This window comes from Lynx rufus, unplaced genomic scaffold (genome assembly GCF_022079265.1).
Source record: "Lynx rufus isolate CCGP_SWC_20201006 ecotype Redwood Valley unplaced genomic scaffold, mLynRuf1.p SCAF_8, whole genome shotgun sequence".
Taxonomy (NCBI): Eukaryota; Metazoa; Chordata; class Mammalia; order Carnivora; family Felidae; genus Lynx; species Lynx rufus.
The window spans coordinates 23,799,036-23,811,836 of record NW_025814896.1 but is presented as its reverse complement, the minus strand read 5'-3'; the positions used below and the strand labels follow the sequence as shown (position 1 = coordinate 23,811,836).

General features: G+C 49.1%; 1 protein-coding gene across 1 annotated transcript; it reads right to left on the bottom strand.

Annotated features, from left to right (window-relative positions):
* Positions 1 to 1,640: 1,640 nt before the first annotated feature.
* GDF5 (growth differentiation factor 5) lies at positions 1,641 to 5,712 on the bottom strand. The gene is made up of 2 exons (XM_047067660.1): positions 5,088 to 5,712; positions 1,641 to 2,515 (listed from the first exon to the last, which is right to left on the bottom strand). Exons 1-2 carry the CDS (start codon positions 5,710 to 5,712, stop codon positions 1,641 to 1,643), a joined length of 1,500 nt encoding a protein of 499 aa, XP_046923616.1.
* Between the last annotated feature and the right edge of the window lie 7,089 nt (positions 5,713 to 12,801).

The window sequence follows — 12,801 nt, the reverse complement described above, 5'->3', positions numbered from 1 at the left end:
CCGGGCTCTTGTTTCAGGTCCTGACAACACAGGTTTTGGGCCTAGAGGGAAGGGACACAAGATCTGCCCATAGCTGGGCAGGAATCCTTACTGTTGAAACAGCTTTGGCTAGGAGCCCTGGGAATCAAAGACCCAGCTGGAGAGAGATGGGGAAAATGTTGGGGCCCCCTGGGTGGGAAGGGGAGGCCTAGACTCCCTTCTCTTAGTCTTCCCTCTCTTTGGCCAGGCAGAGCCTGGTCCTAAGCCCTTAGAAAGAGGACTTAGGTGCCCAAATTCCCCTACCAGAGGGCTGTGTTCCCCTCCCAAGCATTCATGCCTCAGGCCCCCAACTAAGAATTCTAGTGGATACAGAGAAGTGGGCATTTACTCTGGGCCAAGCCCCAAGCAGGAAACGTCAGGATGTGTCTGGCATTGGTCTGCCTAAGGTTAGTGGGGAGGTTGCTTATCAAATGTATAATTATGTACTTGTATAATATAAAATGTAAAGGGGAAGGACTCCAGCTCTGTTTCTGGAGCTGGGGTGATGGGTAGTAAGTGATGGATGAGCGGGGAGGAGTGATAAAGGTGCTAAGCTGAAGGGTAGTGGAGCTACAGAAGATCATTCAAGAAACAGTGGTCAGTGGCAAAAAGAAGATGCCTCAACAGGGGAGGAGATGTCTGGCAGCCCAGGTTCCCCATGGAAAGGTAGAGGGCCCTCTAAATGGTGGCCAGTGGATTCTGTGAGTATATGGGGAGGGGGGCAGGTAGTGAATGAGGTGGGGATGATTTTAGAGGAAATGAAACCCCCAATTTCCCTCCCATGTAGGGTTCCATTTAGGAGACAATAAGCTTGATTGAGGAATGTCAAAAAGAAAACCTAAGTCTGTTGCCAGACCCCGGAGAAGCAGATGGAGATCCAGACCAAAAGGCCTTTGGAAGGAACGGGAGTGGGGTTAGAGGTAGCATTGGCCCTACTCAGCTTGTACTGTCTGTCCTGATTTGCTCCAGGCAACCCACCTCCCCTCCGTGGGTCAGTCATGCTTTGAGGAGGTCACTGGGTCCCCTGGAGTAAACAAGAAATTTGCCACCGTTTTAGTAACAGTTTTGCTTTTTATCTCATCAATGTACATTTTAATCTAACAGTCTAACAGCCTCACACTCCTCACCCCTGCCCGAGCCCTCTCCCGTCTTGCCCACCCCTGCCCAATCAGCATCTCATCTGCCCCAGGGGCAGAAAGTCACCAGGCACAATGGTGATTCAAGGTGGGGATGGCAGGTGTGGCTTTCCCGAGAGGAGCCCTCCCTGGAGAGTCCAGAAGCCAACAAGGCCCAAGTAAGGAGAAGTTGTGGGCTGGGTCTCAGGGGAAAACAAGATCTCCTGGGTTTCAGTCCCATTCAGTCTGTCTCCCTGGGTCTGTCCCGGCAGTCAGAGCAGCAGAAGGGCAGAAATCCTCAGACAAGGGGACTTGTGGCTAGAAAGGAATCTCTAACCCAGTCCCACTCAGAGAGGAAGAGCAAGGCTGTTGGAATCCCCTTTCGTGCAGGCTGTGTAGACGTCCCGGCTGTATTTTCCCGACTTCTCTGATTCTGGGAGTGCAGGGAGGGGCTCTTGTGACCAGCATCCTGGATGTGCCAGCCAGGAAGACAGAAGGCTAGTGCTGCTACCTGCAGCCACAAGACTCCACAACCATGTCCTCATACTGCTTATAGACCACATTGTTGGCAGAGTCAATGAAGAGGATGCTGATGGGACTCAGTCGTGTGGGCACACAGCAGGTCGGTGGCGTGGACTCAGGGTCCATGGAGTTCATCAGGGTCTGGATGACTGCATGGTTCGTGGGCTCCAGATGGGAGCGCAAGGGGAACTCACATAGCCCTTCACAGTGGAAGGCCTCATACTCAAGGGGCGCGATGATCCAGTCATCCCAGCCCATGTCCTTGAAGTTGACATGCAGTGCCTTCCGACTGCAGCGGGCCTTGGGGTTCTTGCTGGGCCGTTTGCCCTGGCCCGTGGCCAGTGGGGCCCGCCTTTTTCGCCGCTGGCTGAACAGGTACTCATACACAGTCTTATCATCCTGGCCGGAGCGGGCCTTAATCTCATTAAAGAACAGGTCCCGTTTCTTGGTGCGGCCAAATACCAGGAACAGGGCCTTCTCGTGGACCTGCCTGGCAGCCCGGTCGAAGCCCAGGCCACGGAGGTCCATGGCCCGGCCCCGTTCCCAGGCCTCCAGCTCCAGGCACAGCTGGGCTGAGTTCTTAAAGTTTCGGAAGAGCTTCCAGATGTCGAACACCTCCCAGCCAGATCCGTCCAGGCCTGGCACGGAGCGCACATCCAGCAAGGCTGCCGGCTGCCGGCCGCTGGGGCAGCTGGACAGCTTCAGCTGGGCAGCCCGCCTGATGCCGGGGGCCACTGGCTTGGCCGCGTCTGAGGGCTTCTTCCGCAAGATCCGCAGCTCGGCCCCTAGCAGCCCATCCTTCTCCAGGGCACTAATGTCAAACACGTACCTCTGCTTTCTGACCACAGGACCTCGGTCATCTAGAGAGAACACCCAGAAGTCATTCCCTGCAACCTCACCAAGGGAGCCAGTCACCTCGAGGCCTCAGGGAAGGGCCACAGCTCTCTCCCCTCTGGAGATAGCTTTCTTTGACCTCTCCCCGACTCTGACAGAGGCCAAGACCCAAACCACGAGAGGCTTTTTCAAAATAAGGGAGCTTCTGAAACAGCCTACCAAAATAAACAAGGGTTGTTCATCTGTAACTGTGGCTGTGGTGATTTGAAAGATTCTGGGTGTTTGTGTCAAAGACAATGCATATCAGAGATGCCTCTAGCTGTTCCTCTCCCATCTATTATTTTATATGATATCTCATTGGAGAGATAGGTGGGATGGGTATTATAATTAGCCCTATTTTCCAGAGGAGGAACCTGAGGCTCAGAGAAATTAGGTGACTTGCCCAAGATCACCCAGCTAGGAAAAAGCAGAGCTGGAACTCTAGAACTTTTTTTTTTTTTAATGCTTATTTTTATTTTTGAGAGACAGAGAGACAGAGCACGAGCAGGGGAGGGCAGAGAAAGAGGGAAACACAGAATCTAAAGCAGGCTCCAGGCTCCAGGCTCCGCGCTGTCAGCACAGAGCCTGATGCGGGCTTGAACTCATGAACTGTGAGATCATGACCTGAGCTGAAGTCGGACGCTTAACCGACTGAGCCACCTGGGTGCCCCTAATCTAGAACTTTTTATACTGAATCCTGAACTGCTTCCACTATACCTTAAAGAAGATCTTGGTGTTCTCATTTTACAGATGAGGCACAGAGAGGGAAAAGTGACTTGTGTAAATTTGCAGGTAGTTAATGATAAAGTTACAATCCAATTTCCCTTGCTTCCTAGTCTAATGATTTTGGTGTGTACATGTCTTACCATGCTGGGTATATGAGCATGTGTGTAAGTGACAGTTTGTGCATGTGTGTGTGTGTGTATATGATTGGGTTTATATGTGAATATGAAAGGTAAAGTATACGTGAGTGACATGTGCACGTGTGATTGTGCTTGCGTATATATGTGTATCTGTAAGAAGGTTCCGTGTGTACATGTAAGAAGGTGTGTGTTCACATGCATACATGTGTGTGTGATTCAGCGTATATGTATAAACATACGGCTGCGTGTGTACGAGAAACTCTGCCGTGTGTCTGAATCAGCATACTCTCTTTCCTAAATACCAATTTGCCATTGGGAAGCATTCATACATTGCTCTAGAAGGTGACTAATTAGGCCTTTAAACTCCCCATCTCCCCCTCTGCAAGTTCCCTTAGAGCTGGGGGGCACAAGGACTTATTTTATGAGCCCCCAAGGGGTCACAGCTTTCCCCGGCTGGGCAGGCGGCCAGGCCACCTCCCCCACCCCAGCCAGACCTGCTGCCTCCTGCTTCCTCCCACCCTGTCATTCCCCCACCGGCCTGGCCGGCTGGCTCTAATGAGGAGCCTCTCCCAATATCTGACCCCTCCCCCACCCTGCCAGCAAAGTCTTAAGACTCACAGAACCAGAGCATATGAACTGCAAGCAACCATGGCAATAAGTAATCCATCTCTCTTTTCACACTTACGGAGAAACTGAGGCCCTGAGAGGGGAAGGGACTTGCTGAGATCACACAGCAAGTGGAGAGGGAAACGCCAAAACAGTAATGCTAACAGAGCATAAGGAGAAGTGAAGGGAACAGATACCCTCCTGGGCTGATGATAAAAATGATGTGTTTAGGACAGGACACAAAGTGTTCATATTTGAATGGCTCTCAGAAATCACCCAGTCTTGGGGTGCCTGAGTGGCTCAGACGATTAAGCATCCAACTCTCGGTTTCAGCTCAGAGGGTCATGATCTCACGGTTTGTGAGTTCGAGCCCTGCATCAGGCTCTGCACTAGCAGTGCAGAGCCTGCTTGGGATTCTCTCTCTCACCTTTTCTCTCTGCCCCCCACCCCCTATAAATAAACTTAAAAAAAAAAAAAGAAAGGAAGAAATCACCCAGTCCAATACCCATATAGTTGTGCAGATGGGGAAACTGAGACACCAAAGAGAAAAGGGACTCCCTCAAGGTCACATTGTGAGTTAAGACCCTAAGTCTGTTGCACCCCCCACATCATACATTTAAATGTCGTTCCATGACTCCCAGATGCCTCATTTGCTGTCTTCACCTATCCTGCCTCCTCTGCCCCCTAGCTTGAAGGCAGATTTGCCGAACCACGGGTTTCTAGAGATTAATCTCTCTCTCTGCCATCTGAGAAAACCTACAAACCTCTGGAGCCTGGAAAGTCTGGCTAGCCCACATAGGAACAGAGCATGGCCTGGTAAGAGTCTTAGAGTGTGGTCCCCGACTCTGCCACCAACTGGCAGTTCTTGTCCCCTCTCTGGGCTTCAGTAACCCCCTCTGCACCTTGCAGGGATTGGCTCTGACTTGCCAGCAGCCTCAGACCCGGTACGTGGGGGGTCAGTCCCAGATACTACCCCAGGCCGATGCATGTGCTATCTCCCACCGGTGCAGTGTCAGGGCTCTGAAAGGCCCCTCCACGCATGCAGATGCCCCTCCCTCTCAGCCGTGCCCCTGCCCCCCCACCCCCTCACCTTGCCCTTTGTCAATAAAGCTGGTGATGGTGTTGGCCAGGCCAGCCTCCAACTTCACGCTGCTGTTGCCTCCCTTTCTGTCAGCATCGGACAGCGTCCTGTACAGCGAGAGCATGTACTCGTGGGGTGTGATGGGGGGCGGGCGGAACGGCTCCTTGGGCTCTTGAGGGGGCCCAGTCTCCCTGGCCTTCTTCAGCAGGAAGGGGCTGGGGACAGATCCTGCCTTTGGGGGTGACTTACCCCCAGGAAGCTGTCCTTTTGGGGTCACAGTCCGCGTTGCAGCCTGCCTTGTCTGGGAAGGGTGTCCTGGCTTGGGTTCAGGGCCACCCGATCTGGGGGGCAGCTTTTTGGGTTCATCCTTCTTGGGCTGTGTCAGGCCTGCTGTCTGCCCGGTGCCCCCCTTTGCCCTGGCATTGGTGGCCCCCCCACCATAGCTGTGACCCCCTGGCCTAAAGATGCTCCGGGCCAGAGGGGGCCTCTCCTTGGCTTCTGCTTTGGCCAATCCTGGCCTGGCCCCCTGGGGTCTCTGGCCCAAGTCAGGGGCACCCAACACAGTGCAGATGAATTCCAGGTCCAGCCAAGCCAGGTGCCAAAGCAAGAAAGTGAGGAGTTTGGGGAGTCTCATCCTCTGGCCAGCCGCTGAATGACACCAAAGAGAACGGCGGCAGGAGCGAAGGTGCCTCTGGTTTGGCAGGAAAAACCATGAAAGGAGTGGACCCTCAAAAGCAGCGGCAGCAGCAGTAGCAGCAGAAGGAAAGGCTTTCTCCTCAGTCTGAGACTCTTTAAGTCTGCCGGGTGTGTGTTTGTATCCAATCCCATAGTGGAAATGCTCTCGTATCCAGACGTGCACCGTCTCCAGTCAGCAGCTGAAAATAACTCGTTCTTGAAAGGAGAAAGCCGACCGCCCCCTTTCTCCTGCACAACTGACTGAGGGCTTGAAGGAGGCTTGTATAAGGCTGAGGGATTTTTCCAAGAAGGAAGAATGGCGTAATGCTGCCTGTGTGCTCCAGTTTTTTTTTTTTTTTTTAAGTTTTGAATCCTTTCCAGTGAAAATACTTCACACACACACACACACACACACACACACACACACACGCCTGCAGGTGCTCAGAAAAATCTTTTACAAACCTGAACTCAGGAATTGGAAACGGAATTCCAACCCAAACCAATTTAATTACTCTCTGATGTCATGCTGTCTAAACTCATTTAAGTGCGATATATTTATGTGAAAAAAATCACCGCTGCCCTTTCGAGGCCATGGCTCACGGGGGCTCTTGGCACAGAGCCCCGCAGCAGGGCTCTAGGCTTAGGGGGCCTCTCAGTCTGTGGAGCAGACTCAGGGGTCTTCACCTCCACCTCACGGGGCAGCCCACCCCACCTTCCTGAGGAGAGATACTGAGGAATGAGCTCAAGATCTTAAGCCCCAGAAGCATGGGGAGTGTGGGTTTTCAGTTAAGTCCTTGGGGTGTTTTAAAGCAGCTTCAACCCCTGCGTCTAGTCTGGGGCCTGATTTGTTGGGGGGGGCAGCACAGATGGCAGCATTTACCCACAGTTGCTTTTATTTTAATAAACTTGTGGTGACCCAGAGACAGAAAAATATCTGTACCTACTACACCCCTCCCCCCAAGTGCCATTGACAGAGCTCAGATGATTTCTTCAGGCTTCAGGGGGGACTGCTACCCCTGAGCCCACTCCTTCGATGGAAGCAGGTCCAGAGTGTACCTCACTACTACCCCAGCAAAGACAGACTCTGAGTTCTGTTGGAAAGAACTGGGGCAGTCGAGAGGTGGCAGCCTCAGCCTGGGGCAGCAGCGACCCCTGCAGGAGACTGGAAAAATTATTTCCCGCATGATGTTTTTTTGGTAGCTCTGGGAGAAGTCTGAATTCCAGCAGGACTCATGGGGGAGAGCTGTTCCCTTCACCTGAAATATCAACTCCCACAACTGAAGGAGGTCCTCCTCAATCTGAAAGCTTCAGCTGAAAATTCACCTCCTCGGGGAAGCCTTCCCTGATCCCCAGACAGAGCCAACTACCCCTTCCTGTATGTTTCTCTATAACACTTTGTCACATTGTAAGAAGCAGTGTAGAAGTAGTAATCAGGAAAGCTTCTTTTTTTTTTAAATCATTTTGAGAGAGACAGAGAGAGAGAGAGACAGACAGAGAGAGAGACAGACAGAGAGAGAGAGAGAGAGAGAGAGAATCCCAAGCAGGCTCCATGCTGCCGGTGTGGAACCTGACTCCTGGCTCAATCTCACAAACCGTGAGACCACTACCTGAACTGAAATCAAGAGTCAGATGCTTAACAGACTGACCCATCCAGAGGCCCCAGGAAATCCTCCTTCTTAATATGAGATTTTTTTGAGCCTGCCTAATGGAGATCTGTTTGCACCGTAAGGTCACCCAGATTGGTTTCCCAGCACCACCTGGCACAGAGTAGAAGCACATGGAGTGTTTGATGAAGGAAAGATGAAACTGGGCTGGGGTGTGCAGGTGCCCGACCAGCCTTTTCATGGTGATGCTCCCAGGTCCTCTATGATCTTCAGAGCACAGCAGCATGACTTGGCCATTTCAAGCTTCATGAGGTGGTCCTGGGTCAGAACACCCAGCAGAGCTCTACCTCCCCATCTCAGAAGGCCAAAGCACCATCACCCTTTTGGGGGAGCTTTCAGGAAGAGCTGGATTCATTACTATCCCTCTAATTACCCAGACTCACAACACTTCGCTCTCCCTTTGACTTGTCCCCATTTAAGCAGTTATCCTTAACACTCCTCCCTCCTCTCCATGCCCCAATTACCTCACTATCTCTGTCCTCCTCGCCGCCTGTCCTACTATAATTACCTGATAACTGGCTTCTAGGTCTCCAGGATATCTCTGTTCCAACTCTTCCCCTCTAAAACTTACCTGTTGAAAAGTGCCAGCTCATGTGCCCTCTCCTCCATGAAGCCTTCCCTCATCCACCAGAAAATACATGCTCCTGAATTGTCATCACACATTTTCTGTGCTCCTTTCTGCTTTGGTGGCTCAGAGGTTACCCAGTTCTGCCTCTGTCCCCTGTCTCGAACACAACTCATTTCTTCTCCTCTATTTATGTACTTTTTGCACATTTCTTAAAGTTTATTTATTTATTTTGAAAGAGATAGAGAGAGCATGAGTGGGGTGAAGGGCAGAGAGAGAGGGAGAATCCCAAGCAGGCTCCCATGGCCAGCACAGAGCCCAACATGGGGCTTGAACTCATAAAAATGTGAGATCATGACTTGAGCCAAAATCAAGAGTCAGACACTTAACTGACTGAGCTACCCAGGTGCCCATTTACTTTTTTCCTAGTTTTAAAATCACAACTTAATTCCTTACAACTGTAATAACGTATTTAAATTTCTGTCTACCCCATTAGATTATGATTAGATTGTGCCATATTTATCTTTCACTTATTCCCAGTGCTGGGCATAGTGTTCAGTACATAGCAGATTCTCAGTGTGTGTTATATAGATGAATAAATCTCCACTGGCCCTTATATACAAAAGCCATAATTTTCTACTTCCAGGTGTGGTTACTTGTGGACATATCACACCTTCCCTGCTGGACTCTGAGTTCCTTAAAGGGAGGGATTCTATCTTGCTACTTATTAGGCACTTTGTAAACTTGATTGAGTGAATAAATGAACGGATGAATGAATCAAACCACTAAGATGTCCCTGTACACAGCTTGATAAAGAGTAAGGGCCCTGGAGGCAAACACACCTGGTTTAGAATTCTGGTTCTGCAAAATGGCTTAGTGCGCTGTGTGATTTTTGGAAGCTTCCAAACCTCTCTGAAACTCTAAATGAGGATCATTACAGTACTTACCTCATAGGGTTTTTGTGGGGATACGATTAAATTAATCATAAAAAGTGATTAGCTTAGCACCTGACAAATAATAATAGCTACTATTAATTGAGCAGGTACTCAAGTAAACTAGACTCTAGGCTTTTTTTTTTTTTTTTAAGTAGACTTCATGCCCAGTGCGGAGCCCAACACGGGGCTTGAACTCATGACCCTGAGATCAAGACCTGACCTGAGATCAAGAGTTGGTCGCTTAAACAACTGAGCCACCCAGGCACCCCTAGACTCTAGCCTTTGTAGTCCACAGTATTTTTACCTTGTTTATCTTCACAATAATCCTGTGATGAAGGTGCTCCTGGTAGCCACATTTTGCAGATGAAGAAATTGAAGTTCAGGAGGGTTAAATTACTTTTTAAGCCTAATTCCTGCTTTGATACATTTTGTACCCAAGAATCCTAACCTGGCCTCTAGAAACACAAGAAATAAAAAGTGTTGGGGGCAATTCTGGTATTCTTGGCTTTCAGTCAAGGTCTCATCCAATGCACTGGGACTTTGGGGACATGGGGGAGTCTCAGAGCAGGGCTGGGACTTTGGGGACATGAAGGAGTCTCAGAGCATGGTCTATTGTTTGAGGATCAGGGAACTCCAGAAATGGGGTGGGAGCAGGAAAAGGGGACTCTGAGCTTGCTGAGAAGGCTCTCTCCAGGGAGAAACCCAGGGGACCGACCTGGCTCTCACTATAAAGGTGACTAATCACTTCAGTCCCCTCTGGTAATTACAACCAGATGCTGCCGCTGGCAGTGCTTCAGTCCCAACATGTTTAATTATTGGGACGCAGAGTCCCTTGGTCCCTCATGTCCCCCTACCTCCCCCACTCCTGTCAGCAATATTAATGTCAAACTCGAGGTAGAGGATGGGAGCCTTGGGAAGCCACTGGCATGGAAATAATCTGTACAGTCCCTTCTACCATGTAGAGCCTTTAACTTTTATATGTTTCCCCATCCATTATCTCATTGGCACTCCACAAAACATCCTCTTAAAGTTGGCAGGCCAGAGTATTATTATCCCCATTTCACAGATGAGTAAGCAGTGAACTGAGTAATAATAATAATAATAATAATAATAATCCTTAGCTTTTTTTCTTCAGGCACTTAGCAATTTTCAAAGTGGTTTCACATTCATTATGCTATCTGAACCTCCCAGCATCTCTCAGAGCCAGTCTAGCACAGCACAATGGCTAACAGCATAGCCTCCAGGACCAGACAACTCAGTTTGTTGTCCTGCCTTTGCCTCTAACCAATTGTGTGACCTTGGGGGAACCTGGGTGGCTCAGTCAGTTAAGCATCTGACTTCAGCTCAGGTCATGATCTCACAGTTCATGAGTTCAAGCCCCGCATCAGGCTCTGTGCTGACAGCTTGGAGCCTGGAGCCTGCTTCGGATTCTACGTCTCCCTCTCTCTCTGCCTCTTTCCTGTTCGTGCTTTGTCTCTCCCTCTCTCAAAAATAAATAAACATTTTTTAAAAATTTAAAATTGTGTCACCTTGTATATTCATTCATTTATGTACCTAATTATTCAGCAACTATATATTGGGTGCCTATCGTGTGGTGGGTCCCACACCTGAGCACTGGATATCTAGCAGTGGACAAGACAACCAAGTCTGTGCTTGCATTCTGGTGGAAGAGACAAATAAGTAAACAAACACACAATTTCAGAGAATTCTAAGTGCTGTGAAGAAAGATTAAGCAGGATTAAAGGAATGTTTATTTTAGCTAGGAATATCTCTTTGAGGGGGGTGAAGTTTGAGTAGAGATCTGGATATAGTGAGAGAATGAGCTATGCAAAGGTCTGGGGGATGATCATTCCAGGCGGAAGGAACAGTGAATGCCAAGGCCCTGAGGCAGGAATGTGCTCCACAAATCTAGGAACCAAGAGAAGTTGGTGCTGCTGAAGCAGAGTGAACAAGGGGGAGAAAGATAGGACATGAGGTCAGATCATGCCTGGACCACTTTGAGTATGCCCTTGCAAGCCAGAGAAAAGGAAGTTGGATTTTATTTTTAGTGAGGTGGGAAACCCAGTGGAGAGTTTTATGAAGGAAAGATTGACATGCAACATGATTAAGAGCCAGGCTACCTACCTTCAATTCCTGGCTCCTCAATTCACCAGCTGTGGAAACTTAGGCTAGTTTAATCTCTCCATCCCTCAGTTTCCTCCCATATAAAATGAGAATAATGTTAATATACCTACCTTATAGAGTTGTTATCAATTGTTGCAACTTCTCAGAACAGTGTCTCATGCTGGGGTCCCTGGGTGGCTCAGTTGGCTAGGCATCTGACTTTGGCTCCGGTCATGATCTCGCAGCTTGTGGGTTTGAGCCCCGTGACGGGCTGTGTGCTGACAGCTCAGAGCCTGGAGCATGCTTCGGATTCTGTGTCTCCCTCTCTCTCTGTTCCTCCCCCATTCATGCTCTGTCTCTTTCTCAGATATAAAGCTTAAAAAGTTAAAAAAAAAAAAAAAAGAATAGTGTTTCATGCATAGTAAGTAGTACATAAATGTTACCTATCATCTATAGTTGTTTTTTTTTAATTTTTTAACGTTTATTTATTTTTGAGACAGAGAGAGACAGAGCATGAATGGGGGAGGGTCAGAGAGAGGGAGACCCAGAATCTGAAACAGGCTCCAGGGTCTGAGCTGTCAGCACAGAGCCCGACACGGGGCTCAAACTCACAGACCGCGAGATCATGACCTGAGCCAGTCGGCCGCTTAACCGACTGAGCCACCCAGGCGCCCCTATCATCTATAGTTTTTTAAAAAATCACTTCTCGGGGCACCTGGCTGGCTGAGTCAGCAGAGCATGTGAGTCTTGATCTTGGGGTTGTGAGTTCAAGCCCCACAATGAGGAGAGCAATTACTTAAAAATAATCACTTCTCTGAATCTGTTTCTTTATGTCTAAAATTAGGATAAAAATACCTTCTTTTAAGAACTAAATTATATTTACATACATATAAAGCACCTTTCTTTCAGTGGCCAGCATACAGAAGGAGCTCCAAAAATTATAGTTTAAAAAAAAGGATTCCGTTATTAATATGCTATCTTTGTTCACAAATGAGGACATTGAGTTTCAGAAAAGTTAAGTGACCAACAGTAGGTCACATAGTTAGAAATGATAGAGGCAGGACTCAACCCATACACATGACTGAATCCATAGCGCGTCCCACAAGGAAGGATTGATCTTTCCTGGTATCATCACTCTGCATATTAAGGATAGTTGGGAAAAGGGCCCAGAGTCCCTGACCCTCCCCCTGTGTTTCTTCTGATTTGTGGGGCCTACGCTGTTCCCATCTAGGGCGCCCAGAGAGCCCTCCCACCCCCAAGAACACAGCCACCTAATCCTTCCTCTAGATATCACTGTGTTTTTTTTTCAACGTTTATTTATTTTTGAGAGACAGAAGGAGACAGCACTAGCAGGGGAGGGGCAGAGAGAGAGGGACACACAGAATCTGAAGCAGGTCCCAGGCTCTGAGCTCTCAGCACAGAGCCCGACGCAGGGCTGAACTTACCAACTGTGAGATCATGACCTGAGCCGAAGTTGGATGCTCAACTGGGTGAGCCACCCAGGTGCCCTCGGTTTGTATTGTTCAGACTTCCCAAGAGCTGCCACTCCTAGGGGCTCTTCTGCAGTGAGCTCTCAATGGCTCCCCCACCTGATCTTCTCGGGAACTGCACCTTTCCATAGGGAGGGCCTAGGTCAATCCATACCATTCCCTGAGATACTATAATCTGGAAACTGTGTGCAGGTGTATGTGTGTTTCTATCTGTTCCAGGTGTGGGGCATGAGTAAAGTAACCATACATTTTTCACTTTTATTCTTTAAAACAATTTTTTTTAATATTTTT